This window comes from Python bivittatus, unplaced genomic scaffold (genome assembly GCF_059951505.1).
Source record: "Python bivittatus isolate LINGU-HERP-01145 unplaced genomic scaffold, Pbiv_v1 ctg000430_np1212, whole genome shotgun sequence".
Taxonomy (NCBI): domain Eukaryota; kingdom Metazoa; phylum Chordata; class Lepidosauria; order Squamata; family Pythonidae; genus Python; species Python bivittatus.
In genome coordinates, this window is record NW_028277071.1 from 2,612,745 (window position 1) to 2,640,508 (window position 27,764).

The following is a 27,764-nucleotide window of genomic DNA, read 5'->3' on the forward strand; positions in this document are numbered from 1 at the left end:
GCAAAGTCTGATTGAATGTGAAAATAATTGTTGATGATCACGTATATTCATAAAATCCTTTTCATTTTCTGAAAAGAAATATTCCAAGAAAGAATTATTCTGAAAGAAATATTCCAAGTGTGGAATTATGAAGTGAGTGCTGTGTATTTACTTTTAGGGTCATGACACCCCTCTACCAGCAGTTCCTGGCTTTGCAATTTGCAATCAAGGAGGTCAATGAAGATCTGCATATTTTACCCAATCACACCTTGGGCTTCCATATCTATAATAGTTATTTTACGTCAATTGGGACCTATCGTGCCTCGCTGGAACTCTTTTCTGCTCAGAGCAGATTCACTCCTAACTACAGCTGTGACCAGCAGAACAGACCAATAGCTGTCATTGGAGGACCAACATCTGCAGTTCAGGCCCATATGACCACCATCTTGTCTCCCTATAAAATACCACAGGTACAATGCTTGCATGGAATATAGGTATTTTGCATGGGTTTCATTCATACATGGAATCCTTTTTTTAATGGGTGTATTTATGGTACAGAAATTAATAGTCTTACGACCACAACAAATAACATGTAGGTGTGTATTAATGATGTATGCATCTCTTGTACTGTAGACAGAGTGATTCAGTGAGTCATTGTAGTGCAGCGGTTAAGATGCTGGATTAGACATGGGAAGACACAGATTACAGTCCCCCCTGAGGTACAGAAGCAAGTTGGGTGATTATGAGCCAGTCATTCTCTCTCATATTGGGAAGTTGAAAAACATCTACTTACAAACCCATAATGGAGCAACATGGAAGTTTGCAGTCCATATCCTTTAAGAAAGGAGTTTTCCTCCTCCTCCTCCTCCTCCTCCTCCTCCTCCTCCTCCTCCTCCTCCTCCTCCTCTTCCTCTTCTTGTTATTGTGATCATTGCTAGTGTTAGAGTTATTATTATACAACTAAAGAGAAAGAACGGTGAGATAGTGGTATATTTTTTTCATACATGTGACAAACAGAACAAAAAAAAAATTTCAAGCAGATCGACAAATTTTCATTAAAAAATGAATAAAAACACAGCATATTTTGATAACATGGAATTTAGTCCAAGAGAAAACTAAAACTGTCTTTTAGGAGCAGCTGAATTGTAATTTCAGGTACAAAACCAAGCCCTGGGGTAGATGAATGAATGAATCAACAGGAAGAGACTAGCAGATGTGAAAGATGAGGATTCAGAGCTTCAAAACATAAACAGAATAATCTATTGTCTCAGAAGGTAGCACATTTTCAGCAGATAGCTCAGTGGGTACCACACAGTATGAATTAAGTTCTTCTTTACTAATATGATGTGAAATAGATCACCTCCATAAAATATAAACTGCATGCAACTGCATTTGTTGGTAATGCAGTTCTGCAAATACTTTCTCCCAAAATATAATTGGATTCCAGGTATTCTTGGCCCTCTTATTCCTAGTAAATTATGAAAGATTCATAAAATCTAGAAGCAATGCTGAGATTAGTTTTAATGTTTTTCAAATTCTTATTTGAAATGTGTATTTAAACTTCAAACAGCCATTGGTTCTTAAATTCTAGTTTCAGTCCATTCAGTCCTATAAGGAAATGTCACCACATACAGTCCCTATTTTTTCATCTGTCCCATATTTCCATGTGTTCTCTTCAGCTCATCTATGGCTCAACTCCAGAAATGGATACAAAAACACAGGCTGTTGTATACCAGCTGATGTTCCCAAATGTGGGCCATCAGTACAAGGGAATTCTTCAGTTATTGCTGCACTTCAGGTGGACTTGGATTGGGATGGTATATACAAATAATGATTATGGTGAAAAGTTTATACAGGATATGGCTCCATTGTTTTCTCGGAATGGCATCTGCTTTGCTTTCAGTGAAAGATTCCCAGCAATCACTTATTCCAATAATATTTTGTCTGCAGTGGAAGCTGGGTTTGAAATGTACAATGTTGTTATGGGAAGCACTGTTAATGTAGTGATGGTTTTTTGTGAAATTGAGGACATGATTCTTCTGAGAATGTTTCCCACCCTATCGAAATACGAAGAAAAACCACTATGGAGAAGAGTCAAGGTATGGGTTATGACAACTCAGATGGATTTCACCTCACTTCCCTTTCAAAGAAATGAGGAGATAGATTTCCTCCATGGTGCTCTGTCCTTTTCAATTCACTCAAAGGAAGTAGGGAGATTCCAGAAATTTCTTCAGACGAGAAACCCTGCCTTGGAAAAAGAAAGTAGCTTTATGAGGCTTTTCTGGGAAAATGCATTTGAATGTTCATTCTCCAGGTCCATAATGGATCAGGAACATAGGACTATCTGCACTGGGGAAGAAAAGCTTGACAGTCTCCCTACATCTGTTTTTGAAATGGACATGACTGGCCACAGCTACACTGTCTACAATGCAGTCTACGTAGTGGCACATACATTGCATGACTTCCAGTTATCGCTTTCCAAATATAGAACTGAAGAGCATGAAGTCAAACAGAACCTTCTGAAACAAGCACTCTGGAAGGTAATGTCCTGAGCAAACAAAGAGGAGAGGGCTCACCATATCCACATTGTAATAAAATCTAGATTGTGTAGGACATTGCTCCAGTAACAATTTTTAGAAGCTGTAAGTTCATTTTGTTCATTTATCTGTAAGCATTTCCTTTCTTCCTTTGTCTTCTCAAATGTATTTGTGCTTTCTTTGCCTGAAAGGATATACTTAGGTAGGTGATAGCTTTGCCCACCCCCCTCCCCATGTGTCTCCTGTAATAAAGCCTCTTGCTTGTTAATGCTGGTTCCTTAGTCATTGCTCATATTAGATTCTCTTAAGCTAGAGAATAAAAGAAAATACTGAAAGATACCATGGAATTCTCAAATGATGATGTGGGGTAGAAATCCCACATCTTAAGACTGGAACCTTATGCAGAGAAATCCCACTAATTTTAAAGTTGAAGGAAGAGTATTTTGCACAGATAAGACCATGGCAAGGCATTTTTAGTAGAAGGTCAGAAGAGAGTGATGGAAAATCCTGGGCCATCGAACACAATATTTCCTTCCTAATGGTGGACGGAAAATCCCAGTAGCTCTGGATGGGAATTTTAGAGAAAGCCCTCCATATTCTGCAAATGACAGAGGAAAATGTGATTGGCTTTTCTTATTGCAAATAATTTCTCAAAAGGAGGCATCAGGAACTGAGGCTACAATACAAAAGGGGAACAAACAAATATGTCTAGCTTGAATATGGTTTATGTTGTGCTTAACAAGGGGTTCTTAACATATTGGTAAACAGTGGAGAATAATTAGATTGTCTGGCTGATTTTTGGTTGATCCCAGAAAGATAAGCAAAAAGGTTATACCTGGTTACTTGGTGGATGGGGAATCAGTTGGATACCTTAGCACTGTAAGTTAGACTAAGAAGTCAAAAATCCACATTTCTACTGTTTCAGAGAATACTTCTACTGATGTGTCGATTAATTCCTAAGGAGATGAGCTTGTCTTCAAAGGGGCTTAACCTTCTTCTCTGCAGGAAACATTTTAATTATTACTATTTTTTATCTGTTCAATCGTGTCTGATTCTTGGAGACTGCCTGGACAAGTTCCTGCAGTTTTCTTGGCAAGGTTTTTCAGAAGTGGCTTGCCATTGCCTCCTTCCTAGGGCTGAGAAAAAGTTAAGACTGGTCCAAGTTCACCCAGCTGACTTTGTGCCTAGGCAGGACTGGAATTCATGGTCTCCTGGTTTCTAGCCTGATGCCTTTACCACTACACCAAGCTGTCTCTCTGAATTTAATGACATATGCAAATATGTCTTCCTAGTTAACTGGGTTCAACACTTTTTTCTACTAAACATGTTATTACCTCCTAACACTTTGAAAATCATGACTTTTTTTTATTCCCGGTTTTATGTTCTACATGTTTCTCAGTCTTGTAGCTCTTTTACTGTTTAAAAGTCTCTGTCATATTTTTCACTGTGTTTTGAAGATATAATTGTCCCAAATAATATTTACAATTTGACAGTCTATGAATTTGCAATGCGTGTTACTGACTAGGATTACAGTGCTTACTGACCTTCTTAAAATTTCATGGATTATATACAGTTCAGGGTCTCTAAAAATAATTTAAGTAAATAAACTGTATCCTTCAGAATAGTAATTTAAGTAATTTATTTAATCAAGGGGATCTCCAGTTAAGGTTGAAAGGAATATTCAACCAAATAGACCGGCACTTCCTGCTGCATTTTAATCTTTGTGTTGAGCTCATTCTAACTGTAATTTTTAAACGTTTGCCCTGACTATGGCAGGAAGTATGGAGAGCAGAAGACAGTATAGCAGAAGGAAGATTTCCTTCCCACATTACCATTTCCAAGAATACTTCTACTGATGGGTCTATCACTTCCTAAGAAGATGACATTGTCTTCAAAAGGGCTTAACTTCCTTGTTTGTAGGAAACATTTTAATCATATACATAATTTCAAATTTGTCTCCTTGATTAACTGGACTAAACATTCTTAGCTACTAATAACATGATCTCCAAACACACTGGAAATCATGATTTTTTAAAAACTCTCTGATTTAATCTCAGTCATGTACCTCTTTCACTATCTGAAACTTTTGATTGTATATTTCACTGTGTTTAAAAAAAAAAAATTGTTCCAAAGAGTGTGCATGATTTGGCATCCTATGGATTGCCAGTGTGTCTTATTGACTAGGATTAGAGTGCTCACTAGTCTTCTTCAAAGTTCATGGATTAAATCTATAGGTGTGGTTGCTAAGAATCAACAATGATTTGATGGCACATAATCAATCAATATAGAGATGGGCAGCTCTATAAATAATTTAAATCAATAAATTAATAAACTGTAATCAAAGCAGAAAAAAAATATATTTTTTCTATATTCTGATGAATGACTACTGTACTCCTTTTCTTTTACTTTGCAATTAAGCTCAACTACTTTATGAGAAGAATCTCATTCAACAACAGTGCAGGAGAAAAAATTTCCTTCAACCAGTATGGAGAGTTAGAAGTTGGATTTGATATTATAAATTGGATCACTTTTTCAAACCAGTCTTTCCTGAAAGTCAAAGTTGGAAGGATAGACCTGATAGATTCCCAAGAAGAGATGCTTACCATTGATAAGGATGATATTGTATGGCCACGGAGGTTTAACCAGGTATGGTCTAACCATCTCCCAACTATATCCTATTAGGAATCCACTACTGAAAATACTCAAAAGCAACTGACCCTTTCAGCAAGTACATTCAGAAAGAGAAATCCTGCTGCAATCTCTCTCTTTCTCTCTCTCTCTCACTCTCTCTATCTCCCACTGTCTTTCAAATATTGTCTAACTGATGTGGCTACCAGCATTAGGACATATTTCTGCTTGCACATCTGTTGGGGATATCTCAGTGTATCTTTGTATGAATGCAGGGATGGGAATATGTGAGAAGGGAAACAGATGGTTTTGTTTAGATATGGTTTGAAGAAAACCTGGTGTGGGCTGCCACAAGAGGCTCGAGGGCCAAATATCCCCAAACATTCACATAGATTTTGCAACATACTTTGTGTAACAGTTGTATTCTGATCCCCCAAGAATAAGAATTATGTACAGTATCTGGACAATCATAGTAGACGCTACATTATTATCCCATGAATCCCTCAGTGAATAAATGGGACACAACCTCTACATGGTATATTGTTAAATATAACATGTTTCTGCACATTGGAAGGTATACTTAGTATTTATCTTGCTGTTGTTTAGAGAAATGCAGTCTCTCCTTTCATTACACACAGGCCCAGCCACTTTCTCAGTGTAACAACAAGTGCCCTCCAGGATATAGTAAGAGCAAAATAGAAGGGAAGCCATTTTGCTGCTACGATTGCCTTCGATGTCCAGAGGGAAAAATGGCTAACCAGGAAGGTAAGAATTCTCATCTGCAAAGCCTGTAGGTATAGTCAATTGAAACACATTAATATTCCTCCTTTTCCAATGCAAAAAAAATAATAAAAAATCACATTTTTTAAAGAGGTGACAGTGGTTGTTCCTACTTTTCTACATCTGGTACAGGTCAGAGAAATGGAAACTAACTTCAAATAAAAGAAGCAATTGTGTTTAAATTTTTGGATTCAGTGACTAAGTGATCTTTCTAAATTCCTTACTGGAGTGATCTGATCCCAACTCCCTCCAAATAAGTGATTAGCAGATATGTGTAAGACCCATCTCCCGGTTTCAGACAATCTTCAGTGGAGGTTTACAATCCTGTTCCTCTCCTGCTGATTTGAATCTAGTAGCTAATCATCAGCATGAATTTCAGTGTAAGGGATAGAAAGGGCCCATGGGGAACTCGGAAAGCTTAACTTCCTTTTAATAATAATGAAATAGATTTTTAAAATTAAACGATTCCAGTAAATATTCCACTTGGTTTTTGTTTTGTTTTTTGACAAAAAATAAAGAATAGAAGATGGCATAGCTGACAAAATCTAGACAGGAACAAAAAAGAAACAAGACCCACATAATCGAAAGGGGGCTTCAGTCATCCTCAACAAGGCCTGGGTGAACAGTCAGGTCTTCAAGACCTTTGAAGCAACTGCAGGAATGGGGCCATCTAGACCTCAGGGGGCACCTCATTCCAGAAGTGAGGATTCTGCTGTAGAGAAAGTGTGCTTCCAGTGTCCCAATAGGTGGCATTTCATCAAAGGAACCCAGAGACCGCCAGGCCTGCAGGATTCAATCAACCAGGCAGATACTATGATTCTGTATTGTGTCTGCATGAACAAACTAAAGTGTTTGAATGGCTGTACATAACTGACAGCCTCACAAAGCATACTACAGTATAGAAAACTATGCAAGGGAAAAAAAAGAAAACAACAACAATGAATTCATAATGGTTTATCTATCACCATCATCCTCAGTCCTCTGGGGAAAGAAAGAAAGACATTTCTTGTCAAGATCCTAAAATCCATGTCATCCATAAGAATGAACAGATGCTCTTTTTGATTTTCAGGTTTTGAGTTTTCATGAATAAACTCCCAAGTCCCTCTTTTTCTGTTCTTCTTTTAATGACACTATTGATCCTCCCCCCCGGGAAAATCAATCTATCTATCTATCTATCTATCTATCTATCTATCTATCTATCTATCTATCTATCTATCTATCTATCTTTAGTTTATTTGGAGTAAAACATTAAGTATCCTATTTATGGAGCATTCCACTTACTTTAATGGCAAAAGTCCTCTTAGCCAATTGGCCATTTCTGGTAACAGAATGTTGGAGGCAGACCTTTGAGCAGCATATAAATGGCAAACATTTTGAATTCTTTTGATGATTTCAGTGCAACTTCAGGAATATAAAATTCTGACCTAATATTTTCTTTTCTAGACATGGACGACTGTGTTCAGTGTTCAGAAGATAAGTACCCAAACAAGAATCAGAACTCCTGTATCCCCAAAGTTATCATATTTCTGATGTATGAAGAAAAACTGGGGACCATTTTGGCTAGTTCCACTGTTTGTGGTTCTTTCTTCACAGTAGTAGTTATTTGGATCTTTATTAAGAATAAGGACACTCCTCTAGTTAAAGCCAACAACCAGAGTCTCACCTACACTCTCCTCATTACTCTCCTATTGTGTTTTCTTTGTGCTTTGTTATTCATTGGCCAGCCTTCCAAGGTCACATGTGTCCTTCGTCAAACTGCATTTGGTATCATCTTCTCAGTGGCCATCTCTTGTGTTCTGGCCAAAACCATTATTGTGGTTGTAGCTTTCATGGCCACCAAGCCAGGGTCCAAGATGACTAAATGGGTTGGGAAAAGACTAGGCATTTCCATAGTATTTTGCTGCTCTTTTATTCAAGTTATGATTTGTACTACATGGCTGACAACCTCTCCCCCATTCCCAAATGATGACATGAATTCCATAACAGAAGAAATCATCTTGGAATGTAATGAAGGATCAGTCTTCATGTTCTACTGTGTCTTTGGCTTCATGGGCTTCCTTGCGATTATCAGTTTCATAGTGGCTTTCCTAGCAAGAAGATTGCCTAACACTTTCAATGAAGCCAAGCATATTACCTTCAGCATGTTGATCTTTTGCTGTGTGTGGGTATCTTTTGTTCCAACATATCTGAGCACAAAAGGGAAATATATGGTTGCTGTGGAGATCTTCTCCATTATAGCCTCCAGTGCTGCATTGCTGATTTGTATCTTTTCTCCTAAATGCTTTATCATTGTTTTGAGACCTGACCTGAACAAGAAAAAGCAGCTAACAAGGATAAAGCAGTAGAAGACTATGGATGGCCCTTTAATTATTTTTAATCATTTATAATCCTATACCCATGCACCTGAAGAAAGCCTACTAAACTCTGGGATCTTATTCCAGGTACTGCGTTCACCTCCAGTAGTTACCAAGTACAATACAAAGTGCTGATATTAAATTAAGGTATTCCAGTAAATATTCCACTTGTTTTTTGGGTTATTTTGTTTGTTTGTTTTGTTTTGGAATAAAAATAAAGAATAGAAGATGGCACAGATGACAAAATCTGGACAGGAACAAAAAGGAAACAAGACTCACACAATCCAAAGGGGACTTCAGTCATCCTCAACAAGGCCTGGATGAACAGTCAGGTCTTCAGGGACCTTTGAAGCAACAGGAGGGTTGGGGCCATCTGGATCTCAGGGGCACCTCATTCCAGAAGGCAGGTGCTGCTGTAGAGAAAGTGTGCTTCCAGTGTCCCAATAGGTGGCATTTCATGAAAGGAACCCAGAGCCCAAACATCTTAAGTGACATTAATAGAGAAAATCTTATCCCTGTGCTTTCAGGTACCTTCTTTGGGGAGTCCAAAACACTTTATATACAACTTTTTGATGAATCAACTTTCATCTCACGTCTATCAATATTAATTTCACCTTTTTAAGGACATGATACCAGTGCTTCTTTTGAAATAGGATAAAGATCACATTTATCCTGTTCTTCTGTCTATTTGGTCTATGTTTGATAGCACATAATCATTCTGACTGCACCATTGTAGCCATCACATCAAAGTTTATGGTATTCCTTTCCTGCCCTATTTCAAATGTATCTCAGAAGGCCACTGATTGCTGAAGATGCCAAAACGACAGATTTGCTAAGCAAAATTATATATTTCAATTTAATTTTCAGCAAACACTTGCCAACTTTGAAGTGAATGAATTCATCACAGACTCATAAAAATATCTATAGTATAGAAATGTATTCATGTATAAAACATTATGGGTAATCTTAACCAAATTTTGGGGTCATCCAACCTACAGGCCCCATGTATGGGGAAACATCCAGGTTTCAAGGGTTTAGAAACCAGTAGGAGGATCAGGACCAAACAAATTTCAGGGGGGATGATGTTCCAAAAGGTAGGTGCTATGACAGATTATCAATGACATGTAATCAAAGAAGAGAAATCAGAAATCAGATCCTATGTTAATGAGAACTGAGGCTATGATAACTTTACTTTGGGGCATCAGGAAGCTGGCTTGGGGGCAAGATTTAAGAAATGCATTCTGGACTCAAAAAGGGCTTCTTATCACTCCTGCACTTCACTGAGAAGTAGAAGGGAAAAGTTGTTCCTTGGATGAATTGCATGGTTGCAAAGAAAGTATCCTTCCAAGCCCATGGTTCCGATTTCTATGTACTGCAACCCTGGCTCTTCATACGGAGACAATTAGAGTCATGGATCACTCTAAACATCCTCCATTCCAAGATGTTGTGGGTAGGAATGACTACTTGAAATGGCTGCTTTGGGTGGTATTTTACTTTCTTAGCTATTGCTGAAGCCTTTTTGACCTCTTGCAACCCCAGTGAGAAGAAATAGAGATGGCTTCTGCTGAGATGATAAACAAGTTTTCTTCTCTATTAGCTCCTAGAACCTGCAATTTGAAAGATGGTTATATTATCACATAAAGTGGGAAATTTGTGCTTTATTTCTAAATCCCAAAAGAGTAGCTTTGTCTACTTACAGGACTATCTACAAGCCCAGTTATTTCATGTGTCATTCAAGAAGGACCTGGAGACCACTTTTTTTGTCTCAGCTACTCCATCCTGGTTGTATTATTTGACGAATATCTCAGTGAAACATAAAGCAAGGACTGGGGAAATGGGCTAAAGGAAAATAAAAAATGATTCCAAGGAAGTTAATGACTTTTTTGGCATTGATTTCATTTTTTATGTGTTTGGTAGTCTGCAAGATTCCCAACCTCAAGTGCCACATTGCTGAGCCTCTTCCTATTCTTCATAAATATTATCAGTCAGGAGATGCTGTCATCGGAGCCATCATGTCTCAAATCTACATATTTTCAAACACAGTAACTTTCCAAGAATGTCCTTCTACTGAACTTGTTCATGATACTGCGTAAGATGGATGTGTAATTCGACACAAACATGCACACAGAAACATATGTATCTCTGTATATCCCTATATTATTATTTCATCTAGCTCTAGAGAACATCTAAGTCTAGATAGACTTGGATTAGTGTTTTGTCCAGGGGATGGACTTCTATTTAAGATAAGATGGAGGGCAATATACTGATGCAATCTGATTCAGAATTGGGAGTGAGAAAAACAGCATAATCATTTTGTTATCTAGGATGACCTAACCTAGATAAAAATATATAATGGTGTGGGCTGTTTTTTATTAGAATGCTACGGCTTGGATATCATAAACAGATGTATTAAAACCTTGGCTTTTCTAATAGCCCCTGAGCCAAGGGGATTTGTGATCCCTATTTGATGGTTCTTATTTAAATATTTGTCTATTCCCTTACATGCTTTCAGTCTTGGATTTGGTCCAATATTGTATTTGCAACTTAAACAAACAAACTGATATACACTCCCATGGTTCATTTGATTATGTAGCTCTAAAGATTGAAAATGAAGATGATGTTTGCTGCTACTAATATTAGTAGTAATACAGAGTTCCAAGGAAACCTATGCTTCAGCTTCTGAGGTATTTGCCTCAGATTTTTTTTTTAAGTTTTCAATAAGCTTTTTTAAAAAATTAGAATGGAGTGAAATTTACAAAACAACTGTATAGCTATGAAAATCTTGCTAAATTTCATTCAAATCCATCCAGAGTTCATTTTTAAAAATTATATTCCCAGTACTGTATTAGTTCAGATCCTGGAGAACATTTGCGACAAATTTCAGACAGAGAATTTGAGGGATTTCTGGGCAAAAGAAAGGGATGAAGTGGAAAATATTCATGACTGAGTTTGGGAAATGGTGTAACATACTGTATAACAATTTTCACATCTTTACTTTAAAAGAAAACTTACTCCTTAGCCTGTCAGACAGGGGAAACAGTCACAGAATATTTCCTTCCTTCATTATTAAGAAGCTAACCTTCCTAGATTATTAATCACTCATGTCTAATACGGTCACTAATATTAAATCCCCCAAAGTGCATTCAATAAAGTAACAGAAATAGAATGGAAAAATGCTTTCATAAATCAGAATGTTTTCTTCTTATATAACAAGATTCACACATATCAAAATGTCTATATTTCTGTTCAAAATGTAATTTCACAAGTCTTTTTTCCCTAAAACTAAAATTTAGAGTAATGTTGACTATCTTTAAGACTGATGACATGGAGAGGTATGATTTTTTCATCAGTCATTGACATTTATCATTAAAAGCAATACATGGTAGACAGTAATACTGTACCTTACATATCTTATTTTTGTAATACTAATAGAACCAGAATAACGCATTAATGTGTCCAGCTCATATATTACTAAACTATAGTTATTAATGCATAATAAAAGAAAAGCAACTATTTAGCTAGATAACATGAACTACATAAATCATCCTTGATTTTTAGGATGATGAGCAGTGGCATCTTTGCAGCGTTTTCACAAACTGGACAATAGAACTCCAGAATACTGGGAGGAGTTTAAATGGAGAAAACTCTGGGTACATGTTTGTGGCTATTATCTTTCAAAAGACCATCATAGTATTTCATGTAACATTTATTCATAATTACAAAATATATTTAGTGGTCATATATTGAAGTCTATGTCATACCTCAATCTAATTTAGCAAAGTATGCACTTCTCATTTCAGAGTTATGACTGCAATGGACTGGAAGAGCTGGAGACACTTCCTTCATCTGGTTTTTGGGTTTGATGAGTGATTTATTTTATAATTAGAGAAATACTTAGTATTAATCTGTTTTATATTATTTGTTGATGTAGATATGTATGGGAATCTTTTAAATATTAGGGTAAGAGGTGAATATATTTTATATTTATACCTGTACCAAAGAAAGTTGGAAGTTACTCTCTTTACTTTTTTTCTTCTGTATATTTTTCTTTTGTAATTTTTTTTCTTCTTGTCTTTTTATCTTTCACTGAAATTTAATGAAATTCTTTTGAAAAAAAACAAAAAAGTAAAGAAAAAAACAGAAATACAGAAAAAGAATGACTTCCAACTTTTTTTGCAGCAGATATAAGTAAAACATACATTAAACTCTTACTCTAAGATTTCAACTTAACGTCCCTTTTTTCTGTAATCTATTAATTTTACTAATCATCAAATCCATGTATCATAATTTCATTTTATTTCTGTTTCCCACAAAAAGTCCAAAGAGGGTTTCCAGTTAGTATTAAAATTATCCAATGTCTTTTGTCTAATCAAAGCTGTCGATTTTGCCATCTTCGCTAGATCCATCACCTTTACAATCCATTCTTCCATCGTAGGTAACAGCAAGTCTTTCTATCTTTGAGCATATAAAAACTGCACTGCAGTTTTATATATAAAAACAAAATTCCATGAGGTTTTTCCAATTGTTTATCCATCAGCTGCAAAAGAAATGTCTCTGGTGTCGATTGTATTTTTCTTTTTTTTGTCTGCGCTCAGTCATTACTGACCCTGCAGTGACTGCTTGGACGAGTCCTTGCACTTTTCAAGGCAAATGTTTCGGAAGTGGTTTGCCAGAGCCTCCTTCCTAGAGCAGAGCCCAGCTGGTGAGAGCAGGAGGCGGGGTTTCTGTTGCTTCACGCCCTTTTCGGGCGAGTGCGGTTTCGCGCTTACCGGCAGCTGCTCCCGACTCCTGTGCAAGTGCCGCCAGCATTTTTCCTCCCACCGGAGTGAGAGTACCCATTTATCTACTCACGTGAGTTTTCGACCTGTTGGGTTGACAGGAACTGGGGAGGAAACAGGAGCTCACCCTGTTTGGCGTGAAGGCTGGACTCGAACCGCCGAAGCGTCAGCCATTTCTGGCCGGCAACTTTCAGCATCATTAAGCCGCTGCGCCACCGTGTCCCCCTGTCGATTGTATATTAATCTTCAAAATCTTCTGAATTAGTATGTGTATTTGAGTCCAAAGTTTTTTTTAGCTTTATTACATGTCCACCAAAAATGATAAATAGTCCCTTCTTGTTCACATTTCCAATGTTTATTTGAAATCCCTTTATACATTTTTGTCAATCTTTCCTGTGACAAATACCATTGATACATCATTTTATAAAAATTCTCTTTAAATTTATAATCTCCAGGTCTTCCCAAAATTTATAGTCCCCCCAAAAATGAGAAAAATACCAAGAGAAATACTTATCTGCTATAAATATAATGGGTGATTTAAAGCCAATTTAATCATATTATGGATTTTATCCTAAAACATGGCAATAGTAGGTCAAGTTAAGACTATACAAATTGATGTTCCAACATTAAAATTTCATCTCCAGCACCAAGATGTTTGGATCTAATCCTTACTACAACTCTCCAAAAATAAAGGGGGGAGAGAGAGACAGAGAGAGAGAGAGAGAGACAGAGAGAGAGAGAGAGAGAGAGAGAGAGGAAAGAAATAAAACACTTAGCTAAGGTTAACAATTAGGAATTTGTAAATAAAAGCTGAAGGATAAACAGTTTAGCAGCCTGAAATGGTTAGCAGACTGTTTCAGTGATTAAATCTAGAAAGTTGTCAGTCTACCAAGAGATTTTCAGTGGGCATGCAAGATAGTAAGAAAAGTTTGAGGTTTTTTTAGGAATGTGTTATGGTAATTGTTTTCCATGTTTGAAAACATAGATATCTGTAGTCATTTTGATGAGTTATTTTTATTTTTTTCATTTTCTATTAATGATATACATCATGTAAACAAATAATAATAATAATAATAATAATAATAATAATCTATTGCTATACTGGGTTATGGTAGGATTGAGGAAAAATAATTGGAAAAAAATACGAAATAGTGGGACTTGCAGATCAAAGCTGAACAACTATGCAAAAAGAAATCCATTGTTATACCAATTGTGACTGAAGCCCTCAGAGCAATACCTAAAGGATTCCCTTGATATCTGGAAATATTTAATTTATTGAACCTGAACACCCTAATTTTACAAAAATCAGCCTGCTTGGAACTGCCTATATTCTTAGACACTACCTTAATAATTCTTAGGTCCTTGGTTAGGACTGGAATTATTAACTTTCCACCAGTCTTAGACTATGAATCTAACTATAGATTACTCAACAACAACAACAACAACAACAAATCAGCAAAAAAGGATGGATAAAAGGGACATATATTGAATCCAATTATTAACATCACTAGAATAAATTTTTCTTGCTGCTGAGCTCCAGACTTGATAAAGTCAATGCTCTTCATTACAATGTAGCATCTAGAAACTATAGCACTTTGATGCATAAAACCAAAAAAATGGATCTGATATGCAGACGACATCTTTGTCATAATAAAAAAGGAATAACTACACATGAAACAATCAGCAACTTCTTCAAAGGAATAAAATTCACAAGAGAAGGAGATAAACATTTGCACACTATTCCAAAGAGACAATACAAAGGAAGAAAAAAGACTAGAACACTTCCTCACTAGCAACCAACACCAAAATAAGCAGGGATTAACACCAGGATTAACACCAGACAAACAATCTAGCAGTAAACAATACCCTAACCAAGGAGCTACAACTCAGACAAACAATCCAGCAGTAAACAACAGCCTAATCTAGCAGCTACCAAGGAAAAAAGCAACTCTCTCACCACTACTGACAGGGCAATCTACTGTATATAAAAAGAGAAAAAAAACCACTCCCTTCTAGCACTGAAGAAGTTACCTCGATGGGCAACAAAATGTCTGCAAGAAAACAACCAAGATCAGAGAACCCCAAGGACTCTACAGTTCAACTCTGAGTTACATATATTCTCTTCTATTGGTACACCTTTTTACTTTTGAATCTGAAGCACTGTACAGCCCTAGTTTCAGGCATCCATGCTTTGGGTAGGAATTCAAATTCAGCATTAGGACATACAGTTTAAATGCTGTATGTCCGAGATTTTAAAATCCTAGCCATGTTTGTGCAAACAAAGGGGGAACATTTTCAAAACTTGCTTCAGGCTTTGCTCCTCATTTTGGCAGTACAAGCCCCAGTGCACAGGGCATCTACAGGGAACCACCAAGAATCTTTGTGATATAAGGATTAAAAATTAAATAAATAAATAAATAAATTTAATTAAAGGATGTGGTTTATGTGTTTCTTGCCCAACCTAAAACCCTAAAATGAAATAATTAAATCCTGGGGGACATCGTGTCCAGCTGTTCAAGGTTTTGGTGATTGTATTACCACACATTTTAAGAATTCTTGCTTTAAGGTAACATCATGTTCTTAACATCCAGCTGTTCTTCAAATCCCTGAAAAATAGACACGGAGGATAACTCTCTTTCTGTACTATGCAGTCCTATTGCTCTTTCAACCTTTCCCCCCACCCCTATTTACAATACCAGAGAATCTTGAACTGGTTTAATTACAACATGTCCATGAAGTATATGTGAACATCCTGCTTGTCACTCTACAACTGTCCAGCAGCCTGCAGCCTCTATAGTTTCTGACATATTAATTAAATATCAAGGTAAAAGGTCAAAAGGAAATCCTTCCTAGAAGTCAGGAAAACTTTGAAATATGAAAGTTTCAGATGTTGCCACCTCCAGCAATAAAGGAAACTCAAAAAGGCCATCAATTAAATTAAGGGAAAAATGCCCTTGAGAATTAAATAGAAAAGCAAAAGTCTCATTTCCAAGTAAAACAAAATCTTTCAAGGCAGGATTTGGCACAACCCTTATTTTGGAGTACTTCAGTTATGAAAAACTGGACCACTGAACAAATTCTATGCTGCTGAAAAATTATGAACAGTGTAATTACTCTGCACCAGTTTAATAGCAGATCTGTGTATCTTCAACAATAATTGAATTTCCAAATCAGTCTGTAAGTATAAAACTGGCCAACCCACTAACCAGCAACAGCTGATATTATGAAAACTTGTTTCCCTAATCTGAACAGAAGCCCACAGCAAAACTCAGTGAAGCTGACCTCAAATGCAAGAAACTTTGCAGAGCAGAGGTGAACTTTCTGGGGAGTGGATGACAGCTATATTACCTACATTACTTTCTTTGGGGGTGGGGGACTGGGGGAGCCAGGGCAAAATATGTACAACTGTACTACATGTACTTTATCAGAAAGGCTGAGATTTTGTTTTTCCTCTTTCTCATGGTGGGGAGAGGGAATGTGTTTTTATTGTAACTATGAGAAACAATATCAGGCGATTCTAGCCTTGAAAGAGAAGGCAATTTGACTTCAGACTTTGAGCAATTACTGTTAAAAGGGGGTTGGGGGTGTAAAAAAGGTCTTTGGGCATGTGTAATCCTTTTACCTTAATTTGGCCAACACAGGTATAGAGTATTACCTATCATTTGACATATTAGCCCATTTTGCTTTAAATTCTGAAACAATAATAGCAAAAATCTCTTCTTTTCCTATTCCAAATACAGGAAAGCTCTAATTCTTTCTTAAGTTCTCATTAAGAACTCTTCTCTTGCTGTCCATATGTATAAGCTTGCAATTTTAAAAGGCTTTGAGATTTTTTTTAATGAGAAGTGCCATAGAAATGCTTTAAATGAATACAATTTAAATAACTTAAAGCCTTTCTGTACTCCTTGCTGTCACACAGAGTTGTGAAAAACATGTTTTCCTATTCAGAGAACCTCTTTCCTAAGATCTTTGATGCCAGGCTGGTAATTTTTCCACTGTAATTATCACCTCCTAATCCCAGGAGAGCTTCTGTAGCTGGTAGTACAGGTAGAACTATCCACTTCTATATTTCTGAGCTATAGTGATTGCTCTTCAGGGACTGGTTAATAGATCATTTCTACTGCCCAGTGAAAGCTATGCTACCAACCAAGTAGCTGTTTCAATCAAGCCATGCTACCTAAAGAAGGACGATGTTGGGACAGGTGAATTGGCCTTCAGCAAGAATGGTTTTATTCAGGACAGTGGTTTTTGTAGCTTTTCTTTTAGTGTTTTTGCCCCGAGTGGTGTGCATGATTCCCAGTGCTAAATGCAGCATCAGTGACCCTCTGCCTTTTCTTCACAAGCAATATCAGGAAGGAGATCTCATTGTTGTGGACATTTTGTCTCAGATCTACATCTTTTATGCAATGATAAACTTCATAGAACGTCCCTCCAAGAAGCTCTTTGAGGACATCGTGTAAGGTCTTTCAACAACAGCCACACACACACACAAAACCTATTGATTTTATCAAGGGGACGTATTTATAGATTCATGCTAGCTTTGCTTTTATTGAAGCAAAGTTTTATATATATAGTATCAACTCTTCTTTTGCTGAAGAGCATCTGTTTATGATTCCTCCTCCTCCTCCTCTGCCACCTTCATCATCAGCTCCTCATGTTCCTTTTTTATCACATTGTCCTTTTCCCTGAGAAGAAATATTTGATTACTTTTCACATTTTGCCATAATTCAATAATAGCACAAATAGAAATGTGTATTTAGGGGAGAGGCAGGGAAACATCACCAAGGTAAAAGGAAATACTTAGCTGACATGTGAGAATATATGATGCTCTGATGTGAAAATGTTTCTATTGTCAGATTACTCTATGTATGGCAAAACATATTCATAAACACATGAAACTGGAATGGGCCATGCTGACTACTGAGTTCAACCCTCTGCTTCACTGCAGGAAACTAGTCAGTGCAGATGGAGGTCTTCTATGGTGTGCTACGAAAACAACTTTTGTCCCAGTTTCTCTTCCCTTAAAAAAAGAGAGAAAGGCCAAAAAAATAAAGAAAAAAAAAGCTATAGTTCCATGAATCTAGTTTCCCATCAAGAGATGCATTTGTGGGTATAGCTCTATACATCCCAGTACTTCTCCATACATTTAAAAGCGGATCCCTCACTAGTGACTATGCAGAATGTTTTAATGTTTGCTTTGGTAGAACAGGCTAGAGTAGATGAAGGCCCAGTAAACTGTGCACGGATTTTATACTGAACTCATTCTTCCCCACTCATCAGTACCATTTTGGAGACCATCAGTAAGGAAGTTATTCCAAAATACAGAGAGAAAGATTAGTACGCTGGGGAAAACATTCACTGGAAGAATTGGTTGCAAAAATCAATCTTAGATGAATAGTCTTAAATTGTTTTTCAAAAATGCTATGAGTATCAAGCTTATGGATCTAGAAAAGTCATCACAGTGTGAACAATATTTTGTCATGTTCATGTAGGTTGACAGTGTGAAATATTACACTGAACTCAATTATACCATGTATCATCGTTTGAACTGAATTTGTTGTGATACAGTGTATAATTCTCATTTCAGGTTTATGACTCCTCTCTACCAACACATCCTGGCCCTAGAGTTTGCCATCAAGGAGATCAATGCAAATCCCCGTATTTTATCCAATCACACCCTGGGCTTCCATATCTATAATTCCTATTTCTCTCCAGGTTGGACTTTTCGTGCCTCATTGGAACTCTTCTCTACACAAGGCAGATTCATTCCCAACTACAACTGTGAAATGCAAAACAGACCAATAGCAGTCATTGGAGGCCCAACTTCGGAGGTCTGTCTGCACATGGCTAACATCCTGTCATTGTACAAGATGCCACAGGTATGATGCTCATGAAGTAGGTGGCATAGGAATGAAGAGCATTAGGATTGATGTAAAGACTTTTGGAAGCTGCAAAATATTTGTCCTGTGGCATGCTTATGAAACAGAGTAGAGGATCAATGCTTTGGCCTGCCCCTTTTGGTTTTGGTTTAATCAATACCTCAATTAAAGCCAGAAGTGAAGAGTGAAGCCATCATGGTCTTATATAGTAAACAAACATTAAAAGGGTTGTCAAATAGATGGACAGAATCCTCCTCCTCCTCCTCCATTATTATTATTTATACCACAGCATTTTCATCTGGCGAGGATACATTTGAATGATTAGTGTTGAATGCTGGGACTGCTCACAGACAGTTTCAGACACAGAAAGTGAGCTTGGTTGATTAGTGAATTTCAGTCTTTTTTTCTCTCTCTTTATGTATGATAGACATTGATATTCAATCATAGTCTTTTTAATTAATATTTATTAAAGAAGTCTTTTGCAAAGCAAAAATAATATAAATTTAAAGGAAAAAGTAAAGAAAGGTAAAAGAAAAGTGATAAGTAAATGGGAAAAAAATGAAAGAAAAGGGACAGAAAAGAAGAAAAAGAGAAAAAGAAAAGAAAAAGAAAAAGAAAAATGAGTGAATTCCAATTTTTTTTTTTAAAGCAGTTATAAAGGCATTTATATTTTGCCCTCTCTCTCTCTATAAGGTTACATCCATATTCAGTCATTGTCTATCAAAGTAACTAGAGCTGAAAATGATAATAAAGTAGAATCTGTCAAATACTTTATCTTGAGATATGGGACAGAAAACTCCAATGCTAGGAAATATGTTCCAAATTCTGCTTCACTAAAATCATTTGAGAAGTCTTAATTCCATGAGATATAAACTCATGCAACTGCTTGGAAAAACCGGTCAAACTGTACAATGGATCAGTTTTGCTCATGTCGCTCAGCTGTCTCGTTCTCTACATGCAGTAGAATTACAGATCTACTTGCTTCATTTCTTCAGGTCCTGTTCATTCATAAGGTCATGGGGAAATTCTGAAACTTTCTAGTTCACGAAGACTCCCTAAATACAGTTATGAAATATAACGGGATTCCAAATTGGAAATATGGATTGCAACTTCATTTCTAATCTAGAGCTACAGTATTGAAAGACTGTCACTACCAACAGTTTATCTGAAAATATGTCTTTCTCATTCTTCATTATTTTTAGATCATATATGGGTTTGTTCCAGAAACTGATGTCAAAAATCGGAATGCTTTCTACCAACAGATTTTCCCAAATGCAGAACATCAGTACAAGCTTATTGTCAAACTACTGCTTCATTTCAAATGGACATGGATTGGTGCATATACTGTAAATAATGAGAATGGTGAGAGGTTTGTGCAAAATGTGGTTCCCATGTTTGCCAAGAGAGGCATCTGCTTTGCCTTCATTGAAAAATTCCCCAGAAGTACTTATTCCAATGGCCTGGTTGATTCACTGGAAGAGGGGAGTAAAATATATTATGAAGTTATGAGCAGCATTGTTAATGTTGTGGTCCTTCATGGTGAAACTGATCACATAATACTTCTAAGAGTACTTTCCAACAGGTTGAAAGATGATAATGTACCATTATGGAAGAAAGGTAAAATCTGGATTATGACAGCCCAGATGGATTTCACATCAGTTCCCTTTATAAGAAATATTGACCTAGTCTTCCTCCATGGTGCTCTATCCTTTGCAATTCACTCAGAGAAGATATTGGGATTCCAGGAATTTCTTCAGTCAAGAAACCCTATCTTGAAAAAAGAAGATAGCCTTTTCAAGGTCTTCTGGAGAACTGCATTTGAATGTTCATTCCCCATCAACATGATTGACAAGGAAGGTGAGGCCCTCTGCAATGGAGAGGAGAAACTGGATACACTTCCTACATCTGTCTTTGAAATGCAGATGACTGGCCACAGCTACAGCATCTACAATGCAGCCTATGTGGTAGCACATGCTTTGCGTGACTTATATTCATCTATAACAAAGTACAGAGCAGGTGAACATGAAACCAAACTGAATCTTCTGAAGCAACCACTGTGGAAGGTAATGTCCTAAGCAATCAAACTATGGTGGCTTCACCATATCTGTACTGATTGTTGGTGGGTCAGTAGAAAGACCAAATTTGGATGATGAAGAAAGTCATTATTCCAAGATTAGTTAGAACCTGTGTGTCATATTTTGAAATTATGCGAAATATAATTTTCTTTTTTAGAATTTAATCTTTTATTCTGGTTCCTTCCCTCATTTTGACTGGTAAGAATTGAGAAAGATCATTTCAATATATTTTCCTGTTTCCTTTTTCCTGCTTTCTCTACTGCTGCTATCTCAGGTACCCACTTTGATAAACGACCTCTGAGACTCAGGGATTACTGAATTTGGAAGGGAACCTGGGACCCTCTTGATTAGTCTTAAAACTCATAAGGTTTCATACTGTGCTGTATTTTTCATTCCATTTAGGGGGTCATCTGAAAAGAAGGGTAAAGTTATGAAGTGGTCTAAAGCTCTATCTTCATATTCCTCACTGGGGGCAGAGAGGAGGTGCTTTTCCTTGTAAATACAGTACATGAACTGTCTGAAGACTTTCTCACCTACAAATGCAGACATGCACCCACAGCCACACAGAAGAAGATGTTACATGTAATTCACACAACTCATAACCATGATCCTCTGGACATTCAAAGACACCACCCTCAAAATAATTCAAACTTGATTCCGTGAAGAAGTCCCAGATATGGATCTCCACACACAGATTTTGTCCTTGGAATGATTGTGTTGGTCACGTTAAATATGTGGGAACAGAAACTCCTGTGGTTAGGATTATATGCAAGACACAAGTAGTGCACGAGTGACAGTTCATTGGTCACAAGTTCATGAGGCAAAAAGAAACTCTCTTGTGCCTCCATGATTTTTTTTTCTTTTTTTAAATTTATGGTCAGTTAATAGGCCCTTATTTTCTAGGGATTTTTTTAAAGACTTTTTAATCTCGACTTTATTACTTTACAAGTAACTCAAGGCGGTGTATATACCTAAAATTTTCCTCCTCCTATTTTCACCTCAACAACAACCCTGTGAGATGTGTTGGGCTGAGAGAGAGTGACTGGCCCAAAATGACCCAGCTGGCTTTCACAGGACTAGAACTCACAGTCTCCATTTGTTTAATGGAGAAAACAGGAGTCACAAAGTAGTTACAGCTAATGTGCTATGAAAGAATTGTCAGTTACTTTGGATAGAGATGTGGTCTTTGCTGATTCATCAGAGCTGAGTTTCCTTTGAGGGGCTAAGATTTAAAACCTCTCTTTGTAAAAAGAACAACAGTTCCATCTCTTCACCATCACTGAATTGCCCTGCTCAATATCTTTATCCTCTTTAAATTGGACTGGAATTTATAATTTTTATTATCTATTTTTCTGTTATTTATCTATATTTCTTTTAGATGGAATATGGTTCCATATTTTGTTTTCTGGATGCATTTTAATCATAATAATGGCCTATTGGGCAATGCTAAGTATTAATGCCATTGTAACGTCACCAACTATCCTTCATAACACTTTTTAAAAGTTTATTATGTATATACTTCCAAGAGGGAAAGGAATATTGTTCTTCATCCTGATAAATAACTCTGCTTCTTTTCCAATGCAGCTCAACCAGTATGTGAGAAGTGTCTCATTTAACAATAGTGCTGGGGAAAAAGTTTCCTTCAACCAAAATGGAGAGTTAGAGACTGGATTTGATATTATGAACTGGATCACATTTTCAAATCTATCTTTCCTGAGAATCAAGGTTGGAAGGACAGTCCCCATGGATTCCCAAGAGGAAATGTTAAGCATTGATGACACTATTGTATGGCCACACAGCTTTAACCAGGTATCATTCATTCACATTTTGACCTACGTCCAGTCATCATTTCACTGTTTTGAAAACTATCTTCAATCCCAGATCCACATTCAGAGACAGAGTGTTACACTTGAAGATTTTCCAGCCCATCTGGTTTGGCTTAGCAAATCTTTCCACTAGAGACCCAACAGGTATGTGTTAGTGTCAGGGAAGAGATGGGAGATCTGAGAAACCAGCACAGGTTTGTTGATTCAGAATTCAAATGAAAGGAAAAGGTTTCAGAAAGAGCCATGCAAAAGATGTGCCAAATGAACACCTGGACAATCTGACTCTTGTCCCAAGTGATCTTTCTGAGGGTAAAATAATTTTGTCTATCCACCCTTTGAGACAAAAAGCACTCCCTCCACCTTTGCCCCGGCCCTCCAGTATTCATCAGCATTTCTGCTTTATCCTCTTTTTTCCTGCACATTCCTCCACCTATCACAAGCTTCGTCCTAATAAACCAAATTTGCCAAATGTTATATTGGAACTGACAATCCCAAAATGGGACATCACAGAAAACACAGAAGAATAAAACAGAAAAAAAGTACTGAATACAAAAAGAGTAATTTCTTCATCTGTCAATGCCACCTATGGTCATTAAAACTCTTTTTTACACGTAATTTTAATTTCAGAAAAATTCAGAGATAAAAGATAAACATCAAATGATATAAAGTGAGATTAAAGAAAAGGAAAAAAAAGAAGAAAGAGTAATGAGAAGTGAAAAAGTAAAAAAAAATGGGAAAAGACATACAAATAGAAATAATAAAAGATACATAAAAAAGTGATTTCTGATCTTTACAGCAATTACAAACAAACTTATTCTCTCTCTTCCCTCATTAAAATTAGACCATTGGCCATTAAAATTCTGAGTTAATGCAAGAGCTTATTGAGATCTCTCTTCTGCTGAAATTGCTTCTTGATAAAAGCATCTTTCTCCATCTCCTATTATTGACACAACACGTGGCGGTAGGGAAGCAGACTGGATGGACAGTCCCTGATACGCTGGCAGCAGATAAAAACTTGCCAAAGACAACCCATTCTCTCCTTTTATTTGTGGATAGGCCCAGCCACTTTCTCTGTGTAATGGGAAGTGCCATTCAGGTTACAGTAAGAGCAAGATAGAAGGGAAGCCATTTTGCTGCTATGATTGTCTTCAATGTCCACAGGGCAAGATCTCCAACCAGGAGGGTAAGATGTAATTTTACAATTTTTTCACTTGAACGACACCTAAATGAACCTCTGAGTAAATAATGTGCCTGAAAAATTTAGAAAGCAGTGCCAAAGATTAACTATTCAGCTTGGCAAATTGGTCCAATGCAACATAGATGCAAATAAATATATTGTAAAGATTTTAAGATTTAATTACAAGCAGTGCATCCCTAAGCAAATCATTTTGCAACGGTAAGGTTATGGCAACGATACTAACACATTTGATTTTCAGATATTAAACAGAACTCTCTTTGAACATTGTATTATTCCATTTTGATTATTTGTGTGTAATTAGTAGAGTGCTATTTTATTTCCTAGACTTGGATGACTGTTTTCAGTGTGCAGAAGATCAGTATCCCAATGAGAAGCAGGATTTGTGTCTCCCCAAAGTTATAACATTCTTGAAGTATGAAGAAACTTTGGGGACTATTTTGGCCAGTTCAGCTCTTCTCTTTTCTTGGGTCACAATTGGAGTCCTTTGGATCTTTATTAAGCATCAGGATAGTCCCATAGTCAAAGCCAACAACCGGAACCTCACGTATGCTCTCCTTATTGCTCTCCTGTTATCATTTCTTTGTACTTTGCTATTCATTGGGCAACCTGACAAGGTGACATGTGTCCTTCGTCAAATGGCCTTTGGGATCATCTTCTCAGTGGCTATTTCTTGTGTTTTGGCTAAAACCATCATTGTGGTTCTGGCTTTCATGGCCACCAAGCCAGGGTCCAAGATGACCAAATGGGTGGGGAGAAGATTAGCCATGTCTATTGTGTTGGGCTGCTCATTTATTCAAGGAATTATTTGTGCGACATGGCTGACAACCTCTCCCCCATTCCCAGATGCTGACATGAATTCAGTGGCAGAAGAAATAGTTCTGGTGTGTAACGAAGGATCTGCCTTCATGTTCTACTGTGTCTTGGGCTTTATGGGCTTCCTTGCCATTATCAGCTTTACAGTGGCTTTCCTTGCAAGGAAATTGCCTGATGCTTTCAATGAAGCCAAGTTTATCACCTTCAGCATGTTGGTCTTCTGCAGTGTTTGGCTGTCCTTTGTTCCAACATATCTGAGCACAAAAGGAAAATATATGGTTGCTGTGGAGATCTTCTCCATGATAGCTTCTAGTGCTGGGTTACTGATTTGTATCTTTTTTCCCAAATGTTATATCATAGTGTTGAGGCCTGATATGAACAAGAAAGATCAACTAAGAAGACAAAACAACAGAACAGCATAAAATAGTATGAAGAGAATTAATAGTTCATGTTATCTTTGGGAGGGCAGAAACTTTCAAAGATATAATAAATAGCACTTATCAAGAGGTAACCTCTTAGGAATTCTCCAGAGTTACATTCCAGTATATATGAAACTAATGTATTGTAACCGTTATACAATTATTTTAATTCTGTTCAGTTGAATACAATCTTTAAAAGAAAAAAGAAAAAAACTTTTCAGAACTGTTCTTTTTTAAAAAAAACATTCTAGTGAATATATTGAATATGCAATAGATATGTCATTAATACCAACAGTAACAGCTTCAGAAACTAATAGGATTGGAGTGGTAAAAGCAAATCCAAAAATTCAAAATAAAATTCATGCCTATGATTTGACCCTACATGTACACCTTTCAAGCCATAGAAGTGCAATGGGGACAACAAAAGTGATACAGCTTTTATATAAATGGCTAGACTCTTTAAAAAAAATGATAAATGTTGGGCTAAAGAGAATGTCTTGATTTTGAACAATGACTAGAAAATTCAGAAACTTGTATCAGACTTCAAGGTGAACATGAACAGCCACACCAGTTCCTAATTCTCCAGCTGAGAATTTGAATTACCATATAATACCATAATAAACAATAATTAGAAAACTAGTTCAACTTATTGGTGCAAAATATCTGGTTCCCAGTGTTGCTTAAGTACATTTTCCACATTTCTTTTTCTACCAGCCATTCTTAAAGCATTACTGGGAATTTTAGTAAAATCTGGGGAACCATATATTATGAATCCTTGATTTTTCCAATTTCCAGTTGTAGTTTTAAAATAGAAAGAAGAAATGAAATGAAATAATGAAATGAAATGTTACAGGAAGATCCATCAAGATGTCTCCAATAATGCAAATCTGTGCCGTTGCACTGTAGTATTTCTTCTGTTTTTAATTTTCCTTGCACTGGCCAGATCAACTTCAATTTTTCCAGAAGAGTTGATCTCCAGTGTATTGATCTTTGATACCTGAATGCTTCAAAGCTTTTTATAGCTGCCTGGAGTACTGCATTTCTTGTTCAGTCAGGCTGTGGAAGTCTCTGAATGATGCTTTAATGTCTACCTGAGCTGAAGTTCTGATTCTATGAATCATACCATAAGACCTACTTCAAAGCAATAAATGAAATCAGGTGCTTTCAGAGCACTTACTTTATGGATTTTTGCAACCTGCTTGTATAATTGATAGTGTTTCTATCACTTTGGGGGTTCTTTGCCATTCACTTCCAAATATGGAGGTGGTTGAATAGCATGATAGGTTCTCTGTTGTTGAATATTTTTCTGGACAGTGGGTTTGACCACCTCATTAAACTCACTGCTTATCAGCTGTTTTAGGTCTAAAGCTAATTTTTTTTCCTGCTCCATTCACTTGGCCAATTCACAGCTTTTTTTACTGCAGGGAATCATAATTCTTATACTGACTTTTGTTTAATCTTATGATAATGGAATGACACAAAATGGGACAAGGCCTTACTAATCTATTCAGGAGTTTACCTATCTCCTTGCATTGTGTATAACTGTCAGCCATAACCCACTGCTTCTAGTGATGGTGATGGTGGGTGTGGAGGAAACTTTCCCATTAAAAGTCCAAATTTACCAATCAACCATACCAACCCATCTGGCACAACAACAAAACCCAATGATCGGGGAGAGCAAAGCCCAATCTTCCACAAGAGGAAGTCTGCAGTCAGATCTTCAATGTCATGACGAACCTGGCCCAGCAGGAAAAATATCTGGAAAAGTAAAACAGTGCTTCATAAATGGTTTTAATGTTCTTATTGTTGAGGTTGTTCCTAATTAATTTGTATATTTGCTTCAACTGTATGTATGTCCTTTCCTTCTGGATGAATCTCCAAATCAGAGAAATCTGTACTGGCATAAATGTGCTGTTCTGACACTGGATTTCTGTCACTGACACTGACATGAGGCATTTCTCCATTTTTTAAATACTTGTAATTAAATAAATAAACAAAAATCCCCTTAATATGGATATGATAGGGTGCATTAGGCGGACAATTACAGCGAAGGAAGACCTCTAATGTAGTGGCGATCTACAGTAAAGAAAGGAACATTGACCTAATAAAAGATGGATTCAGTAGTAGCCAAAGGACAGTTATTTATTATCATCATCATCTGTTTAATGAGGTATCCTGCTGAGTATTGAAGTTTCTCAGCTGTTTAAAATAAAAACAAATTTCAGACTGCTATTTAAAAAATTATATTAACAAATGAAATAATGAAAAATAATGTATGTAATTTTTACAATTAACAATTAAATTTAAAACTTAAAAGCCTGTTCAGAAAACATTGTCTGAGACTTTTCACAAGCTAATAAACATGTTGGGCCTCCCAAATCTTCAGGGCACTTCTTCAAAAGAACTTCAGTGACATCAGAGAATGTTCACCCTTGAATAACGGTCAAATGAGCTCATGGCAACTGTGGATATATTGTCAGATTATCTCAAGAAGTGTT

General features: G+C 36.7%; 2 protein-coding genes across 2 annotated transcripts; both read left to right on the forward strand.

Moving 5' to 3' along the window:
* Positions 1–161: 161 nt before the first annotated feature.
* Positions 162–8,269, forward strand: LOC148215259 (vomeronasal type-2 receptor 26-like). Its single transcript, XM_088143960.1, has 5 exons — positions 162–449; positions 1,659–2,519; positions 4,935–5,162; positions 5,783–5,909; positions 7,368–8,269. Exons 1-5 carry the CDS (start codon positions 162–164, stop codon positions 8,267–8,269), a joined length of 2,406 nt encoding a protein of 801 aa, XP_088000086.1.
* Positions 8,270–17,279: 9,010 nt separating this feature from the next.
* LOC148215260 (vomeronasal type-2 receptor 26-like) lies at positions 17,280–25,269 on the forward strand. Its single transcript, XM_088143961.1, has 5 exons — positions 17,280–17,512; positions 18,644–18,935; positions 20,138–20,998; positions 23,893–24,019; positions 24,359–25,269. Exons 1-5 carry the CDS (start codon positions 17,280–17,282, stop codon positions 25,267–25,269), a joined length of 2,424 nt encoding a protein of 807 aa, XP_088000087.1.
* The last annotated feature ends 2,495 nt before the right edge of the window (positions 25,270–27,764 follow it).